At 44.8% G+C, this 25,186-nt stretch overlaps 1 protein-coding gene across 1 annotated transcript in view; it reads left to right on the top strand.

Annotated features, from left to right (window-relative positions):
* LOC311144538 (cytosolic carboxypeptidase 1-like) overlaps positions 1–25,186 on the top strand; it is a 42,328-nt gene that overhangs the window by 13,434 nt on the left and 3,708 nt on the right. The window contains exons 5-25 of the mRNA XM_084180562.1: positions 5,578–5,641; positions 6,024–6,170; positions 6,318–6,449; positions 8,290–8,383; positions 8,479–8,516; positions 8,746–8,954; positions 9,241–9,418; positions 10,647–10,741; positions 11,023–11,139; positions 11,802–12,457; positions 12,752–12,835; positions 12,943–13,029; positions 13,164–13,312; positions 13,470–13,557; positions 13,962–14,106; positions 15,507–15,657; positions 15,814–15,994; positions 17,141–17,270; positions 17,514–17,645; positions 18,162–18,338; positions 22,520–22,680. Of these exons, the coding sequence (XP_084036688.1) occupies positions 5,578–5,641; positions 6,024–6,170; positions 6,318–6,449; positions 8,290–8,383; positions 8,479–8,516; positions 8,746–8,954; positions 9,241–9,418; positions 10,647–10,741; positions 11,023–11,139; positions 11,802–12,457; positions 12,752–12,835; positions 12,943–13,029; positions 13,164–13,312; positions 13,470–13,557; positions 13,962–14,106; positions 15,507–15,657; positions 15,814–15,994; positions 17,141–17,270; positions 17,514–17,645; positions 18,162–18,338; positions 22,520–22,680 (3,215 nt within the window). The remainder of the gene's footprint in view (positions 1–5,577; positions 5,642–6,023; positions 6,171–6,317; positions 6,450–8,289; positions 8,384–8,478; positions 8,517–8,745; positions 8,955–9,240; positions 9,419–10,646; positions 10,742–11,022; positions 11,140–11,801; positions 12,458–12,751; positions 12,836–12,942; positions 13,030–13,163; positions 13,313–13,469; positions 13,558–13,961; positions 14,107–15,506; positions 15,658–15,813; positions 15,995–17,140; positions 17,271–17,513; positions 17,646–18,161; positions 18,339–22,519; positions 22,681–25,186) is intronic.

Raw genomic sequence — 25,186 nt, 5'->3', positions numbered from 1 at the left:
TGATTGAGAGGGGGTCAAATACTTATTTCCCTCATTAAATTGCAAATCAATTTATAACATTTTTGACATGCGTTTTTCTGGATTTATTTGTTATTCTGGCTCTCACTGTTCAAATAAACCTACCATTAAAATTATAGACTGATAATTTCTTTGTCAGTGGGCAAACATACAAAATCAGCAGGGGATCAAATACTTTTTTCCCTCACTGTAGTTTTTTATTATTTATTTTTTAAACTTGTGAAATCCACAGTTTTTACAAAATAGCTCATTAATTTACTCGACCCGTTAGCACGGATAGAGAAGCTTGCTATGGAACGCGGAAGCTTGTTGTTTGGTTGGTCAGATAAGTGCAGGCACGAGATGTGGCTGAAATTTCTTAAAGCACTGAACATCATGAGGTGAATTGGAATATGTTTAGGTTATTACTAGCATTATAACTTCAACAAATTACAGAATTATACAGCGCATTTGGAAAGGTTGGATTGGGAGATTCGCTGCACAGCTATTTTCAGGTCTCTCCAGAGATGTTCGATCGGGTTCAAGTCCGGACTCTGGCTGGGCCACTCAAGGACATTCAGAGACTTGTCCCAAAGCCACTCCTGCGTTGTCTTGGCTGTGTGCTTAGGTTCAATGCCCTGTTGGAAGGTGAACCTTAGCCCCAGTCTGAGGTCCTGAGTGCTCTGGAGCAGGTTTTCATCAAGGATCTCTCTGTACTTTGCTCCATTCATCTTTCCCTCGATCCTGACTAGTCTCCCAGTCCCTGCCGCTGAAAAACATCCCCACAGCATGATGCTGAGAGTCTTTTGCCTTTTACTGAGGAGTGGCTTCCGTCTGGGCACACTACCATAAAGGCCTGATTGGTTGAGTGCTGCAGAGATGGTTGTCCTTCTGGAAGGTTCTCCCATCTCCCCAGAGGAACACTGGAGCTCTGTCAGAGTGACCATCAGAGTCACCTACTTGACCAAGGCCCTTCTCCCCTGATTGCTCAGTTTGGCCGGGCGGCCAGTCTTGGTGGTTCAAAAATTTTTCCATTTAATAATGATTGGGGCCACTGTGTTCTTGGGGACCTTCAATGCTGCAGACATTTTTTGGTACCCTTTCCCAGATCTGTGCCTCGACACAATCCTGTTTCGGAGCTCTACGTACAATTCCTTCAACCTCATGGCTTGGTTTTTGCTCTGACATGCACTGTCAACTGTGGGACCTTTATATAGACAGGTGTGTGTCTTTCCAAATCATGTCCAACCAATTGAATTTACCACAGGTGGACTCAATCAAAATTTCTAAAAACCTGTTTTCGCTTTGTCATTATGGTTTATTGTGTGTAGATTGATGAGGAAAACTCATCATCAAATCCATTTTAAAATTAGGCTGTAACAATGTGGAAAAAGAGAAGGGGTCTGAATACTTTCCTAATGCACTGTATACTAGACATTAGGGATATTTCTTTTTACAAAAAAGAACGTTATGAATTGGTCCTCAAGATTTTAAAATAATGCAGTAGCAGAGAACAGTTTCTGGCTTCGGTGGCTAGAGTCTTAGAATTATTTTTTGCAGTTCCTCTGACACCGCCTTGTATAGTGGTCCTGGATGTCAGGAAGCTCAGCCCCAGTGATGTACTGGGCCGTACGCACTACCCTCTGTAGCGCCTTGCAGTCAGATGCCAAGCAGTTGCCATACCAAGCGGTGATGCAGCCAGTTAAGATGCTCTCAATAGTGCAGCTGTATAACTTTTTGAGGATCTGAGGGACAATGCCAAATCTTTTCAGCCTCCTGAGGGGGAAGAGGCATTGTCGTGCCCTCTTCACAACTGTGTTAGTGTGTTTGGACCATGATAGATCCTTAGTGATGTGGACACCAAGGAACTTGAAGCTCTCGACCCCCTCCACTACAGCCTTGTCAATGTGAATGGCGGCGTGCTCGGCCCTCCATTTCCTGTAGTCCACGATCAGCTCCTTTGTCTTACTGACGTTGAGGGAGAGGTTGTTGTCCTGGCACTACATTGCCAGATTTCTGACCTCCTTCCTAAAGGCTGTCTCATCGTCGTCAGTGATCAAGCCTACAACCGTCATGTCATCGATAAATTTAATGATGGTGTTGGAGTCGTGCGCGGCCACGCAGTTGTGGGTGAACAGGGAGGGCACTAAGCACGCACCCCTGAGGGGCCAGACTGGGGGATGCCCGTCAGGAAGTCCAGGATCCAGTTGCAAATGGAGGTGTTCAGTCCCAGGGACCTTAGCTTAGCAAAGAGCTTCGAGGGCACTATGGTGTTGAACGCTGAGCTGTAGTCAATGAACAGCATTCTCACGTAGGTGTTCCTTTTGTCCAAGTGGGAAAGGGCAGTGTGGAGTGCAATAGAGATTGTCATCTGTGAATCTGTTGGAGCAGTATGCGAATTGGGGTGGGTCCAGGGTGTCTTGGATATTGTTTTTGTGAGCCATGACCAGCCTTACGAAACATTTCATGGCTACAGTTGTGAGTGCTACGGGATGGTAGTCATTTAGACCGGTTTCCTTGGCGTTCTTGGGCACAGGGACTATGGTGGTCTGCTTGAAACATGTAGGTATTACAGACTGGGTCAGGGAGAGGTTGAAAAGGTCAGTGAAGACACTTGCTAGCTGGTCAATGCATGCTCTGAGTATGCGTCCTGGTAATCCATTCTGGCCCTGAATGTTAACCTGTTTTAAAGGTCTTAATAACATTGGCTACGGAGAGCGTGATCACACAGTCATCCAGAACAGCTGGTGCTCTCACACATGGTTCAGTGTTGCTTGCCTCGAAGCGAGCATAGAAGGCATTTAGCTCATCTGGTAGGCTCGTGTCACTGGGCAGCTTGTGGCTTGGTTTCCCTTTGTACTCCATGATAGTTTGCAAGCCCTGCCACATCCAACGAGCGTCAGAGCTGGTGTAGTAAGATTTGATCTTAGTCTTGTATTGACTCTTTGCCTGTTTGATGGTTCATCGGAGGGCGTAGGGGGATTTCTTATAAGCGTCCGGGTTAGTGTCCCACTCCTTGAAAGCGCTATCTCAAGCCTGGAATAAAAAACGTAAACCTATGCAACATTATCCAATTAAAAACAGTTCTGTAGCAATGAGGTTTGTGCAGTAGGTATAAACCCAATACATTATCACTGCATATTGGCTATACTTGAATTGCTCTGCCAATGATGTTCTCCTCAGACCATTTTGAAATTATATATGATCACACTGGTAATAGATAATTTGTGAGGAACAGCTGAGTGAGCATAATCATTTCCTTTTTTTTACTGGACTGGTGGCCTGCATCTGATGGTCAGTCTGAGGGGAGGGAGGGAGCAGCGCTGAGGCTGCCTCTCACCCGACTCACCGTCCCTCTTTCCCTCCCCCTGCTGAGAAAAGGGGACACAGTCTTCCAGCTGATGGCGAAACACTGCATTATTTTTGCCTCATGCACCAATTAATGTTGTTACTCCTATGACCAGAGAAAGGGAAATATTCCTCAATATTAAAAAATACTCATTCATTGCAGCTGCAGTGCTGTTTGTAGCGTGAGTGGAGGAAGAACACACATGTTATGGCTTATATAAAAAGTGTTGAATAAGGTGTTGACAGTGCTGAATAACAACTTTAACATGAACTTACTCATTTAAAAAGCAGCTCTTTGCTGATTCGTTGAGTCTTTCTCTAGTTATGGTTTTAAAAGTTTTGCAATCTTACATTATCAACTCCTGTGTGTTCGAGGCTTCTTTCTCACAGTCTATGGCGCGACAACTGTGCAGACACGTTGATCTGAGCTATCTGATTGGCCAGCGGTAGGCCTATAAGTGCACTTGATTTGCTCTCTGGGCCGGTCAGGTAGCCGTACCTTCAAAATGGGAACACTTTGCCTTCCCGGCGCTAGGGCTGCTCAATCAAGTGCACCTACCACCATCAGCGCGAAACAAATACTTTTTTGGGGAATGAAGGCTTTATTGTTGTATTTTTTTTACAAAAATGTTTGGTGATCAACTAGGAATGCCTTGGAGATCGACCAGTCGATCGCGATTTACCGATTGGTGACCACAGCTGTAATCCATTGGTTCTGATTGGGATATGTATGTATGTATGGTCACTGTAGGGACGTCGTCGTCGATGCATGCACTTATTAATGAAGCCGATGACTGATGTAGTAAACTCCTCAATGCCATCTGATGAATACCGGAACAATTTCCAGTCTGTCCTAGCTTAGCATGCGCTTCATCAGACCACTTCCGAATTGATCGTGTCACTGGTACTTCCTGTTTGAGTTTTTGCTTGTAAGCAGTAATCAGGAGGATAGTTATGGTCAGATTTGCCTAATAGATGGCGAGGGAGAGCTTTGTATGCGGTCTCTGTGTGTGGAGTAAAAGTGATCTAGAGTTTTTTTCCCCCTCTAGTTGCACAGGTGACATGCTGGTAGAAATGAGGTCAAACGGATTTCAGTTTTCCTGCATTAAAATCAATGTGCATGAATGGATGTGTTTTTGTCTTAGGGTTGCAAACAGAGAGTATATGACTGGTAACTTTCAAAGTTTACCAGTATACCAGAATTTTGGTAACTTTCAAGGATTTTATGGAATTTAACACATGACATCTAGTGGCCTTTTTGGGTACTTCAGATTATCACGTGTCTGTAATTATCTGGCCCTCTGTGTGGCCTTATCACATGTAAAATAAATACAATAAAAAATAGAATGACAAAGCTGTAAAGCATAATCCTAAATATAACCCATGAACTTGGTGTTTTAATGAGGGTTTTTTGCATGAAATATTCTTTATATTTTTACACCCTTTTTATTTATTTTACTATGTCAATATGTCTTTGTTGTAAAACAGGGTTTCCCAAACTTGGTCCTCAGGACCCCAAGGGGTGCACGTTTAGATTTTTGCCCTAGCACTACACAGCTGATTCAATTAATAATCTAATCATCAAGCTTTGATAATTTGAATCAGCTGTGTAGTGTTAGGGCAAAAAACAAAATATGCACCCCTTGGGTCCCAAGTTTGGGAAACACTGTTGTAAATGTTTTGGCGCCAAACTGGTGGCAGTTGTCAAAAAAGTAAATAGATGGAAGATTTGCAGAGTTAATTAAAAATAATGCCATTGTTGAGTAGATGCTTTATTTCATTAATGAGGTTATTTTCTCTAGAACCATATGGTCTATCCACTAGAAACTCATGGACAATATGGACACACATATGTACAAAAAAAGTTTACTTTATATGAATACATTTTTTAAAAAGTTATTAAAGTATAAATTACCAAAGTTATCATAGATTACCTGTGGTCCTCTGTAGCTCAATTGGTAGAGCCTTGCGCTTTCAACGCCAGGATTGTGGATTCGATTCCCGGGACCACCCGTATGTAAAATGTATGCACACATGACTAAGTCGCTTTGGATAAAAGCATCTGCTAAATGGCATTATTATTATTATTATTATTATTTATTATTATAATAATTACCAAAGTTACCGGTAGTTTAGCAACCCTAGTCTGTCTGTGTGTGCACACATGTATGAATGTGTTTGTCCATACTCACATGTTGTGTTGGTAATACCCATGCTCTCTGTTTTTGATAGAACACACAGGATCTGCAAACTATCCTGAACATTCTGTACATTCTGAATGAGCTGTTAACTGTGGGTAAGTGGTAACCGCTCTTTACTTGGATAATGGGAACAAACATTGCCCTGTTTGACAGTGTCTTGCACTCTGATTTGACCAGTGTCAGATTGTATTGGGTGGAAACAGTGCTTTGATTGGGTAGATGGTGTGACTGAAGTGGTGGTTTGTTAGGCTGTGTTTACACAGGCAGCCCAATTCTGATATTTGATTTCACTAATTGGTCTTTAGACCAATCAGGTCAGCTCTGAAAAAGATCTAATGTGAAAAGATCGAATGTGATTGGTCAAAAGACCAATTAGTGGAAGAAAATATCAGAATTGGGCTGCCAGTGTAAAACTGTGGTGATTGGTTGATTTGTGGAACTGCGTTAATGATAGGTGTGTGTGTGTGTGTGTCCCAGGTGGGGGGCGCAGGGTTGGTGTGTTTGTGTCCAAGGGGGGCACAGGCATCCTGCTACAGCTGGTCCTCAGTGGCAGTAAAGAGTCTCCCCCCAGCGAGGAGCTCATGCTGCAGCTCCACTCACTCCTGGCCAAGGTTGGACCAAAAGGTAACACACACGCACACACTATGAATGGGCACTCTATCGCTGTAACAGGATCCCCATCATTCAAACTTCTACCATAAACAATAATCCATACCACAAACACACCAATTCTAGCATGCACACTCCTTCCGTCTCTCTTTCTTTCTCCAGACAGGAAGTTTGGTGTGAAAGCCCGTCTGAACGGAGCTCTGAACGTCACTGTGAACCTGCTCAAACAGAACCTGCAGAACCATAAGCTGCTGCTGCCCTGCCTGCAGGTCCTACGGGTCTACTCCTCTAACTGTAAGTCTGACCCACACTTTCTGTACTGTACTGACCTTACATACAGTAGGAATCAGCAGTCTGTCTGACAGTTACTAACTTAACCTATTGTTGCCATAGTAAGGGTTCTCCCCAAAGAATGTAAGACAGGCGCTGCGCCACCTTATGGACTGGCTGCCCCACTATATACAGTGCCTTCGGAAACTATTCAGACCCCTTTACTTTCTCCACATTTTGTTACATTACAGGCTTATTCTAAAATGGATTAAATAAATACAAATCCTCAGCAATCTACACACAATACCCCATAATGACAAAGTGAAAACAGGTTGTTTTTTTTGTTTGAAAATTTATAAAAAACAAAAAACATACCTTATTTAAGTATTCAGACCCTTTGCTATGAGACTTGAAATTGATCTCAGATGCATCCTGTTTCCATTGATCATCCTTGAGATGTTTCTACAACTTGGAGTCCACCTGTAGTAAATTCAATTGATTGGACATGATTTGGAAAGGCAAACACCAGTCTATAATATATTATAAGGTCCCACAGTTGACAGTGCATGTCAGAGCAAAAACCAAGCCCTGAGGTCGAAGGAATTGTCTGTAGAGCTCCAAGACAGGATTGTGTCGAGGCACAGTTCTGGGGAAGGGTACCAAAAAATGTCTGCAGCATTGAAGGTCCCCAAGAATACAGTGGCCTCCATTATTCTTAAATGGAAGAAGTTTGGAACCACCAAGACTCTTCCTAGAGCTGGCCGCCCTGCCAAACTGAGCAATCGGGGGAGAAGGGCCTTGGTCAGGGAGGTGACCAAGAACCCGATGGTCACTCTGACAGAGCTCTAGAGTTCCTCTGTGCTCTCTCTGGAGCTCTGTCAGAGTGACCATCGGGTTCTTGGTCCCCTCCCTGACCAAGGCCCTTCTCCCCTGATTGCTCAGTTTGGCCGGGCGGCCAGCTCTAGGAAGAGTCTTTGTGGTTCCAAACTTCTTCCATTTAAGAATGATGGAGGCCACTGTATTCTTGTGGACCTTCAATGCTGCAGAAATGTTTTGGTACCCTTTCCCAGATCTGTGCCTCGACACAATCCTGTCACGGAGCTCTACGGACAATTCCTTTGACCTCATGGCTTGGTTTTTGCTCTGACATACACTGTCAACTGTGGGACCTTATATAGATAGGTATGTGCCTTTCCAAATCATGTCCAATCAATTGAATTTACTACAGGTGGACTCCAATCAAGTTGTAGAAACATCTCAAGGATGATCCATGGAAACAGGATGCACCTGAGCTCAATTTCGAGTCTCATAGCAAAGGGTCTGAATACTTATGTAAATAAGGTATTTCTGTTTATTTTTAATGAATTTGCAAACATTTCTAAAAATCAGTTTTTGCTTTGTCATTATGGGGTATTGTTTGTAGATTGATGAGGGCAAAAAATGTATTCAATCAATTTTAGAGTATGGCTGTAACGTAACAATATGTGGAAAGGTCAATTGGTCTGAATATTTTCCGAAGGCACTGTATAAATAAAATAAAAAGCAATATTTGGCACTAGATTGCAGGAAATGGCTGTTACATGTGTTAAAAAACACAACAATCTCTAAATCCAAAGGGGGGCACTGCCCCTTACTGGGCCTGTCCCCCGGCCATACTCAGCAGCACCACCTTGTTAAAAAATCCTGGGGAGAAACCTAATAGGAACCATAAATCTGACACAGTTATTAACCTTTTGTTACCATAGGAACCATAAATCTGACTGACAGTTACTAACCTAACCTACTGTAGTGTAGCCTCAACTACAGCCAACTCCTATATGGTGTTATTGTTGAGGGCACTGAGGTTCAGTTTGTCTGTCTTCAGCTGTGAATGCTGTGACCCTGGGGAAGAATGGAGTGGTGGAGCTCATGTTCAAAATCATCGGACCCTACAGCAAAAAGAACACCAGTCTGCTGAAGTAAGTTGTGTGTCTGTGTGTGTGTGTGTGTGTGTGTGTGTGTGTGTGTGTGCTGTGTTTTTGACCCCTTTCTCTGGATGTATTTTACTTAACAGAGTATCCCTGGACACATTGGGGGCCTTGGTCAAATCCAGTAAGTATTTTTTTTTCTCTCTCTCTCTCTCTCTGCAGTGTCAGGACAATGTCATGTTTTTTCAGTAATAGTGCTATTGTCTGTGCCGATTACCAACCAGTGTCCTTTACTCCATCCCTCCCTCGCTCACTCTATCCAACCCTTCATCTCTCCCTTCCTCTCTCCATCACCCTCCCAATCCCTCTTTCTCTCTCTTCTCCATCCATCCATCCAACACTCCCTCCCTCAGAGACGAATGCCCGGCGGGTGGTGGACCAGGCCCATGTGCCCGTCCTGTTGTACATCTACCAGGACTGGCACCGCAACGACACGCGCCACCGCCACATGCTCATCCGCAAGGGCATCCTGGGCTGCCTGAAGAACATCACCAACATCAAGCTGGGCCGCAAGGCCTTTATAGATGCAGACGGGATGAGGATCCTATACAACACCTCCACTGTGAGTAGGGTGACAAAATGTAGGGTGACAAAATTCCCAAAACTTGTGCCAGAGTCTGGTGTAGCGGTCTAAGCTCCCGACTGGACCACATATACTCCTGGCGACGGGGGTTCGAGCCCCATGTCAGCCACCCTCTGTCTATGCTCCTAGCCTTAACCCCAACTCTCTCTTCACAACACCCTCACTTTGAGTCTCACCTTTACATTACACCAACACTGATGATAAATAATGAATCTGATGACAGTGAGGATGATGACCATCAATAATGATGGTGATGTGTTGTTAGGAGTGCCTTCCGGTTAGGACTCTGGACCCTCTGATCAACACCTCCAGCCTTATCATGAGGAAGTGCTTCCCCAAGAACCGCCTCCCTCTGCCCACTATCAAGAGTGTGTTCCACCACCAGCTGCCCCACGTACCGGCAGGAGGGCCCGTCGCTCAGCTCTACAACCAGCCACTGGGGGGTGAGGCTCACACACATACATGTATGCGCACAAGCATACACACACACGCATACTATACTCACAATGCTTGCTAGCCACTTAGATCACCCCAATGGTTATTGCACACAGTTTATTCACACGCTCCACCACACATGCCCCTTTCAGGAAGACCGATTTACTAGTTCTACACCATGGGGTAAGACTTGTCACAATAAATAGTAGCCTAACCACTACTGAGTCACACTCCTCATTGTCTAGTATCATACTACTAGCACAGTATAATACAGTCTCCCCTACTTTAAGGAACTCTAACTCAAGAACTTTCACTCTACTAACAGTTGTTCATTGATGTCACTTCACTCATTAAGCCATCTGCAGGCTGCCCAATCGAGACGCCAGCTGTTCTCTCTCGCTTTCGCTCTGTCTCTCTGTCTCGCTCTCTCTTTCTCTCGTCTCCCTCCTAGCTGCTTATTCTCACATTTGCCTGTAGGGTCATTCCACCTCAAAAAGCATAAGAAAGAGGATTTTGTCACCCTGTGCACTGGCCTTTGGGGTGGGATTGGTGTAGTGTGTGAAGGATCTGTTGGTGGCGTTTGACAATTTCTTTGGATTCCTCATGTCTTACTCATTGGTCGGAGGAAGTTTGGTCCAAATCGGATTTTAGGTTATTATATTTATTGAATATTATGTGAATCCTGTAAATTAAAATGGCTAATTTGGGTGCAGTCAATTAGCTTAATTTCTCAGAGATCAAATCATATTTCAACAAAATAATGTTGCAAGAATGATTATCTTTTATGTTGCTAACTGCAGAAACCATTTCAGAACAATCTGAGATGGTGGGTGTCAAGGCTTGCTGAAATGACATGGAACGACCCTGCAATCATCTCTCCTCTCATCTAGTACACAATCCAACCAACCAATCAGGGCTAAAATCATAAAGATCATATTTAGCATTGGGATCATTTACCATTGGATTTAAGATTATTTTAGTGCTAAAGATTTTTAAAAACTACTTGTGTTTTTTGGAAACTCAGCCTAGACCCTGTAACCAGTCCGATTACGCCTTGATCTTGCAGTCAATTCCATTTAAATTCCATCAAATCAGAAAGTAAGCTGAAATTATAATTAAATTTTCAATTGTCCTCACTGCTTCTCTGAGAAAAATGTCAGTTTACTTCCTGGAATGACTGAATACTGAATAGAACTGGAATTGAGCCCAACCTTTGTCCCTGTGTGTGGTTGCCAGTGGATGACGTGGTGGACGAGAGCGATGATAATGAGGACGCTGAGACGGAGAACGACACAGAGAACGAGGAGGAGGAGAAGGACCACCACGCCGGGGTACAGTAACCATGACTACAGCCTTTTCATTTAAACCACACCTTGTTTGACTGACCGCAAAATGACCACAGGACAGGTGCACTGCAGTGACCAGACCAACGGACGCAATATGCAAACACCAGTGTGACCACAACCACTACTGACCACAAGCACAGCTGCTCTCTGTCCACATTCTCTCTCTCTCTGAAGTTAGAGTGAAAACAATTGAATACACTGTTTTCCATTGGGATCCAGCTCCTGCTTATTTAGGTGTTTTGATGATGTGTTCTCCCCCCCTGCAGAATGATGACATAGAAACGGACATCAGTAAACTGCGACCCAAAGAGACCCATAGCAGGCCTTTTGAGGAGCTGAAGATCTATGAGAGATTCTTTCTGGAGCTCTCAGAGGATTTCCAGGTAATGCAGTAAACCTTTTTGTGTCTTTAGTTGAATCTTCAACATCAATAAATCAGATCAATATTGTAACATTCCATTTTAAAACCAGTGTTTCCCCTATATTCATTGCCGCCACTCCAAAATATATGATTTAAAATATATATTTGTTTTTATTCGTTTTTTAAAATAATCTTCGGGATGGTAAAAGTTTTCAGTGTAAACTTAAACGATTAAAACCAGATATACAGTATGTAGAAAAGATAATGGAGCTATATATTTTTTTTAAATAAGATCCTCTTTGAGAACTAACCACCAAAATAAAAACTAGACAGTCAGGGAGAATCTAAAATTCCAAAGTTGTTATTGCATGGGGCCCCCATTGATTTTGTTATAATGTTTGAGTCACTCAGATAGCATAGGAACATGGCATAAGCCATGTAGAATTGCAGGAAATTAGCTTTAAAAAAGCAAAATGTTGTCTCTGCGGCCAAGAGGATGGTCTCAAAAATGTTCACCATTGGCCATGCCCACTACCACGCCCCCCCACGCTAACTTTGCCACCGCTGCTGAAAAAAATCACTGTGAAACATACAGAAGTGTGTTTTTCATGAGGGGACCACACTGGTAAGTGATCAGAAAGCTGCCTCTCATCCTAAAGTTCAATCTCCTTTGTGTCTCTGCAGGGATTTAACTTTGATAACCCAAAGAGCGGTGTGACGGCCACCCCGGCAGCTCCAAAGTCTCACCGCCCCATCATCGTTCCCACCGCCCAGGCCCTGCCCCCAAAACACCCCACTGCCGCCCCCCTCCAGGGGGAGTGCCACCTGGCCAAAGGTGAACACCCCCACCCTGAAGCCTCTCCTCCGGCCCCAGCAGCCACCCCGGCCCCAGTCCATCCCCTGGACCTGGACACCATCAATATCACCAAGGACCAAGATGGCTGCTGTGACCACAGCCAAATCCAACCACACCCGGGGCTGGAGCAGGAGCTTGTGCAGGGGCTGGAGCGGGTGGCCCTGGAGGGGGCTGGGCCTCAGGGCAGGGCAGGGGGTGGAGGAGGGGTCAACAGGCACAATAGACAACCCCCCCTGCTGGCTGCCCGGCAAGGGGGCGGGGCCGAGGAGACGTTAGCAGAGGAGGAGGGAGGCGAGGGGGCGGTGCTGGAGGTGCCGGACACGGCGTTGCTCCTGCCACTCCACGACCCTGACCTGTACGTGGAGATGGTGAAGAGCACAAGCTCTGTGCCACAGTACTCAGAAGTGGCCTACCCAGACTACTTTGGCCACGTGGCGCCCACCTTCCGAGAACACATCCTGGAGAGGGTCTATGGCGTGCAGAGGTGAGACCCCTAGACGCTGATCTAGGTTCTACTGAATGTGTCTGTTTTGCACTCCCTCTCCCCCCTGTTATTTGAGATTAAGAGAACTGGACCAGTAGCTGAAAAGTTGCTGGTTTATTGCTAACAGTCAAATCTCTTTGTGTCACCTCTTTCCACTAACAATGACTGATTTCTGGTAGTCGGGTGGCTTAAAGTAGTATAGAGTCTAAGTGAAGGGTTGGTTTGTTCTGTTAGTGCTCTCCTCTGCTGCTGCAGTGTGATGATGATGTCACTCAGTCCTCTGCCCCCCTACAGGACTAAGATCTTCCAGGACATTGAGAGGCTGATCCACCCCAATGACATCCTGGATAAAGTGGTCTACGACTTGGACATACAGAGGTGAGCATCATCGTCATCATCTTCAGTCCAGGAAACTTGGAATGTGTCTGTGTGTGTGGGTGTCTCTGTGTGTGTGTCTCACGGTGTGGGTTTCTGTTGTGTTTCAGTTGTCCAGTGATTGATGACGGTGAATCTCTGAAGTTCAACTCTCAGTTTGAGTCTGGCAACCTGAGGAAAGCTATTCAAGTCAGAAAGTGAGTATTGTGTCCCATTGTTACATAAACTGGGAACAACATGTATTTTTTGTATTCAACTTTGTCTCCGTACCCACATGTGGGCCATTTGGTTTGCCTAAAGGTTGTGCTGATGTGATCTGTGTGTGTTCCAGGTTTGAGTATGACCTGATCCTAAACTCCGACATCAACAGTAACCACTACCACCAGTGGTTCTACTTTGAGGTGAGCGGCATGCGCGTGGGAGCCCCCTATCGCTTCAACATCATCAACTGTGAAAAGTCCAACAGCCAGTTCAACTACGGTAAGCGACTGACTGACTGCCTTGGTCATTTTTGTTGCATTATTTAGCCTTTGATGTGTGGCAAAGCTGCTGTGTGTAGATAGAAATGCTAATTCAGTTTGTGGTGTGTATATAATGAACCTCTCCTTTAGTAATTGACTGCATGTACCGTTTGCAGGTATGCAGGTGCTGATGTACTCTGTTCAGGAGGCCATTAGTGGCAGGCCCCGTTGGGTTCGCACCGGAACGGACATCTGTTACTACAAGTAGGTGTGACTGTCCTACTTTACCCCGTGAGCAGAGTCAGTATCACACAGCCCACCGGACAAGTAGTGCACCTGTCAGGAGAAATGAGCCCTGTTCCAATACTTTAGAAATGCATCCTTCCGTCTGACCTGTTCCTTGAAGTAACCACAGATCTAAATTGGTTGTTATAAAAAGTAATAGGGTGGTAACCTTGCTTTGTCTTATCCAATAACTTACAGATCTGTGCTTACCCCAAGCAAACGAGAAAGGAAGGAAGGAAGGAAGGTATTTGAACAGGGCCATCAAATAGGTTACTTGTTTGTCACTTTGGTAGATACTGGTGTCATGAGTGTGAATTTGTTTGTAAGTTTCTGTTTGTTATTGTATCAAGTATTTGGGAACTTTTCAACCTCCTTTTACCCAGAAACCACTTCTCCAGGAGCTCGATAGCGGCAGGCGGTCAGAAGGGGAAGTCCTACTACACCATGACCTTCAGCATGACCTTCAACCACAAGGACGATGTCTGCTATTTCGCCTACCACTACCCCTACACCTACTCTACTCTAAAGGTAATATACACTGAGTATACAAAACATTAAGGACACCTGCTCTTTCCATGACATAGACTGACCAGGTGAAAGCTATGATCCCTTATTGATGTCACTTGTTAAATCCATTTCAATCAGTGTAGATGAAGGGAGGGAGACGGGTTAAAGAACGACTTTTAATCCTTGAAACAATTGAGACATGGATTGTGTGTGTGTGTACCATTCAGAGGGTGAATGGGCAAGACAAAATATTTAAGTGCCTTTGAACGGGGTATGGTAGTAGGTGCCAGGCGCACCGGTTTGTCTCAAGAACTGCAACACTGCTGGGTTTTTCACGCTCAACAGTTTCCTGTGTGTATCAAGAATGGTCCACCACCTAAAGGACATCTAGCCAACTTGACTGTGGAATGCCTTTGACACCTTGTAGAGTCAATGGCTGTTCTGAGGGCAAAAGGGGGACCTCAACTCAATATTAGGAAGGAGTTCCTAATGTTTGGTATACTAGGTGGCCGTGGCTTGCTATATAAAGCAGGCAGACAGGCATCGATGCATTCAGTTACTGTTCCATTGAACGTTAGCATGGGCAAAAGGAGTGACCTAAGTGACTTTGAGCGTGGTATGATTGTCTGTGCCAGGAACGCAGGTTCCAGTATCTCAGAAATGGCCTCTTGGGCTTTTCTAGGTATTAACGAGAATGGTGCGACAAACAAAAAAACATCCAGTCAGAGGCAGGCCTGTGGGTGAAAACCGCTCGTTGATGAGAGGTCGAAGGAGAATGGTAAGACAGGCGGGCCACAAACAGGCAAATAACAGCGCAGTACAACCGTGTGCAGAACGGCATCTCGGAACGCACAACTCGTCGATCCTTGTCACGGATGGGCTATTGCAGCAGACGACCACACCGGGTTTCACTCTTATCAGCTCAAAACAAGAATAAGCGGCTCCAGTGAGCACACGATCACCAACACTGGACAATTGAGGAGTGGAAAAACATTGCCTGGTCCGACAAATCCCAGTTCCTGTTGCGTCATACTGATGGCAGTCAGGATTTGGCGTAAGCAGCATGAGTCTATGGACCCATCCTTCCTGGTGTACCACCAATCTGCAGCAACTGTGTGATGCTATCGCGTCAGCATGGACCAACATCCCTGTGGAACGTGTCCGACTTGTATAATCAATGCCCCGAAGAATTCAGGCTGTTCTGGAGGCAAAGGGGGGTCCGACCCGTTACTAGATGAGTGTACCTACTGTACTCTAAAGGTAGTATATTTCTACCCCTACACCTACTCTAAAGGTAATATATTTCTACACCTACTCTAATTGAACATGTTAATTAGTAGAGGTACTACTCTACTAGCCCAACAGAGCTCCACTGTTGTGTAAAGCTTCCTTATTGTCTGTGTTCCTGTCTTCCTGCCCAGATGCACCTTCAGAAGCTGGAGGCGCTGCGGACCCCTCAGATCTACATGCGCCAGGACGTCCTGTGTGAGACTCTTGGGGGCAACAGCTGCCCCCTCCTCACCATCACCGCCATGCCCGAGTCCACCAGCAACGACCAGATCTGCCAGTTCAGTGAGTACTGACTGACCACTGACTACTGAGGTGGGGACTGACCTAGGATGACTTAAAGATATCACTGTCTATCTGTCACATTACTGTCTCATCCTTCTTTGGGGATGTGTGTTGCTGAGTGTATTTTTTATGTGATGTGTGTTTGTGTGTGTCCAGGGAACCGTCCACTGGTGTTCCTGTCAGCGCGAGTGCACCCAGGGGAGACCAATGCCAGCTGGGTGATGAAGGGCACCCTGGAGTTCCTGATGGGCAGCAGCCCCCTGGCACAGAGTCTCAGGGAGGCCTACATCTTCAAGATAGTCCCAATGCTCAACCCTGACGGAGTGGTCAACGGCAAGTAAGTGTAGATTTGGCCTTGTGTTTTAGGTTATTATTCCTGCTGAAAGGTGAATTCATCTCCAAGTGTCTGGTGGAAAGCAGACTGAACCAGGTTTTCCTCTAGGATTTTGCCTGTGCTTAGCGCCATTCCGTTTCTTTTTTATCCTGAAAAACTCCCCAGTCCTTAACGATTACAAGCATACCCATAACATCATGCAGCCTCCACTATGCTTGACAATATGGAGAGTGGAACTAAGTAATGTATTGTATTTGCCACAAACATAACACTTTGTATTCAGGACAAAGTGTTAATTGCTTTGCCACATGTTTTGCAGTATTGCTTTAGTGCCTTGTTGCAAACAGGATGCATGTTTTGGAATATTTGTATTCTGTACAGGCTTCCTTCTTTTCACTCTGTCATTTATGTTAGTATTGGGGAGAAACTACAATGTTGTTGATCCATCCTCAGTTTTCTCCTATCACAGTCATTCAACTCTGTTACTGTTTTAAAGTCACCATTGGCCTCATGGTGAAATCCCTGAGCGGTTTCCTTCCTATCCAGCAACTGAGTTAGGAAGGATGCCTGTATCTTTTGTACTGATTGGGTGTATTGATACACCATCCAAAGTGTAATAAATAACTTCACCACGCTCAAAGGCATATTCAATGTCTACTTTATTTTATTTTATTATTTCATCTACCAATAGGTGCTCTTCTTTGCTTGGCATTGGAAAACCTCCCTGGTCTTTGTGGTTGAGTCTGTGTTTGAAATTCACTGCTCGACTGAGGGAACTTACAGATAATTGTATGTGTGGGGTGCAGAGATGAGGTAGTCATTCAAAACTCATGTTAAACACTATAATTGCAAATAGAATGAGTCCATGCAATTTATTATGTGACTTAAGCAAATTTTTACTCCAGAACTTTATTTAGGCTTGCCATAACAAAGGGCTTGAATACTTATTGACTCTAGACATTTCAGCTTTTCTTTGGAATGATCTTTGACCTATTCTGTGTAGGCCAGTGACAAGAAATCTCAATTTAATCTATTTTAAATTCAGGCTGTAACACAACAACATTTTGAAAAAGTCAAGTGGTGTGAATACTTTCGGAAGGCACTGTATATAACAACCGCACTATTTCTTCGCCCTGTTTCTCTCTCCAGTCACCGTTGTTCTCTGAGTGGGGAGGATCTGAACCGACAGTGGCAGAGCCCCAGTCCTGAGCTGCATCCTACCATTTACCACACCAAGAGCCTGCTGCAGTACCTCGCCGCTATCCAGAGGGCGCCACTGGTGAGCCCAACCACGCTTACCGTAACCGCCATATGTGTGCCATAGCCCACGATACCCTTACAGCGCTGGTCGCACGTGGCTAACTCGGTCATGCTAACCCTTTCCTTAGCCACGACCTTAACCATGTCACTTTCCCTAACAGTTGTGGCGGGAAAGCCAGATTGATGAAGTTCGATTGTCTTCATAAGTTCAGTCGTCCACTTCCCTGTGTGTCTGAGTCCTCTCCCTCCCTCTGGGATGTAGGTGTTCTGTGACTACCACGGTCACTCCCGGAAGAAGAACGTGTTCATGTACGGTTGTAGTTTGAAGGAGACCGTATGGCAGACCAACATCAGCGCGACATCCTGTGACCTACACGAAGACCTTGGCTACAGGGTGAGACACGCACACACATACAGTACACTCACACATATACTGAACAAAAATATAAACGCAACAAATTTTACTGAGTTACAGTTCATATAAGGAAATTAGTCAATTGAAATAAATAAATTAGGTCCTAATCTATGGATTTCACATGACTGGGAATGCAGATATGCATCTGTTGGTTACAGATACCTTTTTTTTTAAAAGTAGGGTATAGATCAGAAAACCCGTCAGTATCTGGTGTGACCACCATTTCCATTATTTGCTGTGCATTATCATGCTGAAACATGAGGTGATGGTGGCGGATGAATGGCACAACAATGGGCCTCAGGATCTTGTCATGGTATCTCTGTGCATTAAAATTGCCATCGATAAAATGCAATTGTGTTCGGTGTCCTTAGCTTAAGCCTGCCTGTACCATAACCCCACCATCTCCCATCCATCCATAGCGTATCCTCTCTCCGACACAGACCTCACTGTCTGTTGTCTATAGGTGTCACACTATAACTTTTCTCCCTCCCTCAGACTCTGCCTAAGATCCTGTCCCAGACAGCGCCGGCCTTCAGCATGGCCAGCTGCAGCTTTGTGGTGGAGCGCTCCAAGGAGGCCACCGCCCGCGTGGTGGTCTGGAGGGAGATCGGAGTCCAGCGCAGCTACACTATGGAGAGCACACTCTGTGGCTGTGACCAGGGCAAATACAAGGTGTGTGGGTGTGTGTCCCAGCAATGACAATTGCAAGGTGTGTGTGTGTGTGTGTGTGTGTGTTTGGATACAGCCAGCCTGTGGTGGGTGTGTGTGTGTGTGGACCAACAACCAGCAGGGGGAGCCATAGTTCTGTAAATCATACAGTTAGTGACTCAAAGCAATATCACCAGGCTTATGACTTCTCCACTAAACACTCTGTGTGTGTGTGTGCCAGCCATGATGACTGAGCTGATGTTCTGCCTGTCGGTCTGTGAGTGTCCAGTGAGTGCAGAAACCTCTGTCAGCTCCTCTCCCTCTCTCAGCATTGGGGTTGCCAATGTCAACATCTGCAGAGCCCAGGGGCAGGCTAGGGTTGCCTGTTTTGCATGGTCCCTCTCCTTCCGTCCCTGCTGATTAGGTTATGTATGTATGGGGAAAGTGTTTGGACAGATGTGCAGGGATCGTATTTTGTTGAGGTTCTATTTCCCATGGTCCCGCCAAGCCAGTATCCTCTTTTTAGTTCTGCTCTGCTACAGACATATTACTGGAAGCCCTCTGTGGACTTGAGAGATTGCACGTGGGACAGAAGTGTGTGTGTGATAATAATTAGGTTGGTTGGTGCTTATAGTTTCAAACATGTATTCATACATTTCCATCCCCAACTACAACATTTTCCGTCTAGATAGAACTGCCAAAGGGTGTGGAGTTAGCCTGCAGAGCTCTATCATACTATCCAGGTCTGTGCCTAAACAGTTTGAGCTCCTACTTCTAAAAATCTACCTTTCCAGAAATGTCTCTCACTGTTGCCGCTTGCTACAGACCCCCCTCAGACCCCAGCTGTGCCCTGGACACCATATGTGAATTGATTGCCCCCCATCTATCCTCGGAGTTCGTATTGCTTGGTGACCTAAACTGGGATATGCTTAACACCCCGGCCATCCTACAATCCAAACTAGATGCCCTCAATCTCACACAAATTATCAAGGAACCTACCAGGTACAACCCTAAATCCGTAAACATGGGCACCCTCATCGATATCATCCTGACTAACTTACTCTCTAAATACACCTCCGCTGTCTTCAACCAGGATCTCAGCGATCACTGCCTTATTGCGTGCGTCCGTAACGGGTCCGCGGTCAAACGACCACCCCTCATCACTGTCAAACGCTCCCTAAAAAACTTTAGCAAGCAGGCCTTCCTAATTGACCTGGCGCAGGTATCCTGGATGGATATCTATCTCATTCCGTCAGTAGAGGATGCCTGGTTGTTCTTTTAAAAGTGCTTTCCTATCAGTCTTAAATAAGCATGCCCCATTCAAAAAATTCAGAACTAAGCAGCCCCTGATTCTCCTCAGACTTGACTGCCCTTGACCAGCACAAAAACATCCTGTCGCGTACTGCATTGGCATCGAATAGCCCCGCGATATGCAACTTTTCAGGGAAGTTAGGAACCAATATACACAAGCAGTTAGGAAAGCGAAGGCTAGCTTTTTCAAACAGTAATTTGCATCCTGTAGCACTAACTACAAAAAGTTTTGGGACACTGTAAAGTCCATGGAGAATAAGAGCACTTCCTCCCAGCTGCCCACTGCACTGAGGCTAGGAAACACTATCACCACCGGTAAATCTACAATAATCGAGAATTTCAACAAGCATTTTGCTACGGCTGGCCATGCTTTCCACCTGGCTACCACTACCCCGGCCACCAGCTCTGCACCCCCCCCCCCCCCCCGCTTCTCCTTCACACAAATTCAGACAGCTGATGTTCTGAAAGAGCTGCAAAATCTGGACCCCTACAAATCATCTGGGCTAGACAATCTGGACCCTTTCTTTCTAAAATTTGCCACCGAAATTGTCGCAACCCCTATTACTAGCCTGTTCAACCTCTCTTGCGTAACGTCTGAGATCCCCAGAGATTGTGGTCCTCTGTAGCTCAGCTGGTAGAGCACGGCGCTTGTAACGCCAAGGTAGTGGGTTCGATCCCCGGGACCACCCATACACAAAAAATGTATGCACGCATGACTGTAAGTCGCTTTGGATAAAAGCGTCTGCTAAATGGCTTATTATTATTATTATTATTATTATTATTATTATTATTATTATTATTATTATTATTATTATTATTATTATTATTGGAAAGCTGCCGCGGTCATCCCCCTCTTCAAAGGGGGTGACACTCTAGATCCAAACTGTTACAGACCTATATCCATCCTGCCCTGCCTTTCGAAGGTTTTTGAAAGCCAAGTTAACAAACAGATCACTGACCATTTCGAATCCCACCGTACCTTCTCCGCTATGCAATCTGGTTTCTGAGCTGATCATGGGTGCACCTCAGCTACGCTCAAGGTCCTAAACGATATTATAACCGCGATCGATAATAGACATTACTGTGCAGCCGTCTTCATCGACCTGGCCAAGGCTTTCGACTCTGTCAACCACCGCATTCTTATTGGCAGACTAAATAGCCTTGTTTTCTCAAATGACTGCCTCGCCTGGTTCACCAAATACTTCTCAGATAGAGTTCAATGTGTCAAATCGGAGGGCCTGTTGTCTGGACCTATGGCAGTCTCTATGGGGGTGCCAAAGGGTTCAATTCTTGGGCTGACTCTAATCTCTGTGTATATCAGTGATGTCGCTCTTGCTGCTGGTGACTCTCAGATCCACCTCTACGCAGACGACACCATTTTGTATACATCTGGCCCTTCATTAGACACTGTGTTAACAAACCTCCAAACGAGCTTCAATACCATACAACACTCCTTCCGTAGCCTCCAATTGCTCTTAAACACTAGTAAAACTAAATGCATGCTCTTCAATCGAACGCTGCTGGCACCCGCCCACCCGACTAGAATCACTACTCTCGACGGGTCTGACCTAGAGTATGTGGACAACTACAAATACCTAGGTGTCTGGTTAGACCGTAAACTCTCCTTCCAGACTCACATTAAGCATCTCCAATCCAAAGTGAAATCTAGAATCGGCTTCCTATTTCGCAACAAAGCCTCCTTCAGTCATGCTGCCAAACATGCCCTTGTAAAACGGACTATCCTACCGATCCTTGACTTCGGCGATGTCATTTACAAATAGCCTCCAACACTCTACTCAGCAAATTGGATGTAGTCTATCACAGTGCCATCAGTTTTGTCACCAAAGCCCCATATACTACCCACCACTGTGACCTGTACATTCTTGTTGGCTGGTCCTCACTACATATTCGTCGCAAAAACCCACTGGCTCCAGGTCATTTATAAATCACTGCTAGGAAAATCTCCGCCTTATCTTAGATCATTGGTCACCATAGCAACACCCACCCGTATTATGCGCTCCAGCAGGTATATCTCACTGGTCATCCCCAAAGCCAACACCTCCTTTGGCCGCCATTCCTTCCAGTTCTCTGCTGCCAATGACTGGAACGAACTGCAAAAATCTCTGAAGCTGGAGACTCTTCTCTCCCTCACTAACTTTAAGCATCAGTTGTCAGAGCACCTTACCGATCACTGCACCTGTACACAGCCCTTCTGAAATTAGCCCACTCAACTACCTCATTCCCCATATTGTTATTTATTTTGCTCATTTGCACCCCAGTATCTCTATTTGCACATCATCTCTTGCACATCTATCATTCCAGTGTTAATACTAATTGTAATTATTTTGCACAATGGCCTATTTATTGCCTTACCTCCATAACTTGCTACATTTGCACACACTGTATATATATTTTCTGTTGTATTTTTGACTTTATGTTTTGTTTTACCCCATATGTAACTCTGTGTTGTTGTTTTTATCGCACTGCTTTGCTCTATCTTGGCCAGGTCGCAGTTGTAAATGAGAACTTGTTCTCAACTGGCTTACCTGGTTAAATAAAGGTGAAATAAATAAATAAATAAAAATGTACAGGTCTGTATTATAAGCATGTGTAAATTGTAGATATATATTTTTGCATCTCCCAACTCCCCCTGAGACTCTCTCGAAGAGTGGAGTCATGGCCAGGGTCAGCCATTATCAACGGTGACCTTGGATCAATTAGGGTTAAGTGCCTTGCTCAAGGGCACATCGACAGATTTTTCACCTTGTCACTCTAACTACTAGGCTACCTGCCGTGTGTGTGTGTGTGTGTGTGTGTGTGTGTGCATGCGCAGTGTTTATAAGTGTAAATAATAATAATAATAATAATAATAATGTAATAATGTGTGTGTCCAGGGTCTCCAGATAGGCACCAGGGAGCTGGAGGAGATGGGAGCCCAGTTCTGTGTGGCTCTGCTCAGGCTGAAGAGACTGACCTCACCCCTGGAGCTGAGGAACCACGCCCACCTGCTGGACGTCGAGAGTGACCTGATCGAGACACGCTGCAAAGTCACCAGGTCAGACACATGCACACACCAAGGTTACTATAGTAAACAAAAATAAAAACGATACTGAAACGAACTCATATAAGATAAAAACCATCATAAATTATGTTTATTTTTTAATATTTTTTTCAAAACTTTGGGCAAAAATCGAATGGGGTTTTCAATCTTCTGAATCTGGTGGGTAAATGCTGCCAGTAAATGCTAATGTTTCAAATAGGCCTATCTTGTGCATTGCTATCACTAGCTATCACTAGCTATCACTAGCTATCACTAGCTAACAGGGAAGAAATCTGAGGGCGAGCACGGCGCGTGAATGGGCCAAGCTAGAGCATCTTTTGAAGTTGCTGGAGCCGTTCGCAATCCACACCAACCAACTTCAAACTGACAGCCAGTTGCTGTCTGATGTGGTGCTGTGCCTTCTCAACCTTGAGGCTTCTGTTGCAAAACAGATGGGACAGGTCCACCTGAAGTCATATTGAATCCTCTGGCAGCCAACTTCGATCCAGCCCCTGCAGCAGCTTGCCAGATGGACCCAAGTGCATCTCTGGCACTTCGCTCAACAGAGATGGAGCCACTGATGAGGGAAGCAGTCTTTTGTACTTCAGCAATTCGGACAGTACTGCTGTGGAGCAGCACGACCCCCGAAAGATGCCAGCACGTTGAATCCAGCAAGCATCTCAACCACAGTTCTTCAGAAATATAGCTTCCTCGCATCGAAGATTGTGTCTGAGGTCACTGTGCAGCAAGAGGGTCGACCTGGCAGGACATGAAGTGCCCCGTGTGAGCTGCGGAAATACCTGGAAGAGGTAAAGGGGGGCATGTTTACAGAGTCACCTCTCCAGTTCTGGCTGTTTATCCAAAGCTGTGCCCTGTGGCACTGGATCTGGTTTCTGTCCCTGCATCCCAAGCGTTCGTGGAGAGAATATTCAGCATGTCATCAGGCTTGAGAAACCGAACGACCACCTCTCTGGACGCAGATTCTTCTTGAAGATAAAACAGAAATTATTGTTTGATTGAACAGAAACACATACACACACACAAGCTGGCTGGCTGTGAACTGATAGATTTGTGAAGAAGTGTTGTATTGCTTATGTTTTTGCGGCTTATTTTATTTTTGTTATTTAATTTTTTACACTCCAAAAACAAGCTTATACATACGAAGAACAACTTACAGACACAAACAATGACTACATCTCATCTGCCCAGACCCGCATGCTCACACCAGCTGTTTTTATTTACCCTATTTGAAGGGGTTAGTCAGTGATGTGCCATGACTTCATTTGTTGTTTTTTCCTCTGTCTCTGTCAGTCAGATAAAGGTAAAGGTACTTGATTCAGTTTACATCAACTACTAAAGTAAAAAAAAAAATTGGATTGGTGTGAACATTGGCAAGAGTTTCCTTCAATCATATTTCTTGCATCAGTCTAGGCGCTTATCCTTTAAATCCAAGTCACATTAGGATAGATTTATAATTGAAACCTAAACAAACCTATGTCCTGGCCATGGAGTTGTATGGAGTCCTCTAGTGGCCAAAAGCCTGTGTTAGCATGGGCAGCACCATTGAGGACTTTCGCAATTTTGATTTAGTCAACTGGGAGGGACTTCCAACTTCATTGGCTGATCCCTCCTGATGACCCGTTTGGCATGACCTGATGACCCGGTTGGAGTCGTGACAGCTGGGTCATCAGGAGGGATCAGCCAATTATTTTTACTTGTGAAAAAGAAAATGTACTATTTCAAGATAGAGATGGCCTCAATGGTGCTGCCCATGCTCTCACAGACGCCATCATGGGACAGAGATGTTATGTCTATGGTCCTGGCCCATCACCTTATTTATGTATTACTGCCCCCCATTGGCAAAGAGTGACATCCCAAAAAAATTAACTATAGGCATACAACACATATATGGCTCCTAGCCTCCCATGCATAGGCTACCTTTTGTCCCTAACTCTAAAACTGAAACTAAATCATATAAAAATGAAAGTGTTTTTATCAAACTGAAACTAAATAAAAACTAGTAAATCAAGCCTAAAAACAAACTGAAACTAAACTGAATTTCAAATAAATCGAACAACTAATAGAAATAAAAAATAGTATTAAATCACAAAACTGTAATAACCTTGGCGTGCGCGCACATACAGTGGGGAAAAAAAGTATTTAGTCAGCCACCAATTGTGCAAGTTCTCCCACTTAAAAAGATGAGAGAGACCTGTAATTTTCATCATAGGTACACGTCAACTATGACAGACAAATTGAGAAGAAAAAAAATCCAGAAAATCACCTTGTAGGATTTTTAATGAATTTATTTGCAAATTATGGTGGAAAATAAGTATTTGGTCACCTACAAACAAGCAAGATTTCTGGCTCTCACAGACCTGTAACTTCTTCTTTAAGAGGCTCCTCTGTCCTCCACTCGTTACCTGTATTAATGGCACCTGTTTGAACTTGTTATCAGTATAAAAGACACCTGTCCACAACCTCAAACAGTCACACTCCAAACTCCACTATGGCCAAGACC

The sequence above is a fragment of the Coregonus lavaretus genome (assembly GCF_964263955.1).
Source record: "Coregonus lavaretus genome assembly, chromosome: 17".
Classification (NCBI taxonomy): Eukaryota; Metazoa; Chordata; class Actinopteri; order Salmoniformes; family Salmonidae; genus Coregonus; species Coregonus lavaretus.
The sequence above is the reverse complement of the archived record's forward strand: the minus strand, read 5'-3'. Positions and strand labels throughout refer to the sequence as shown.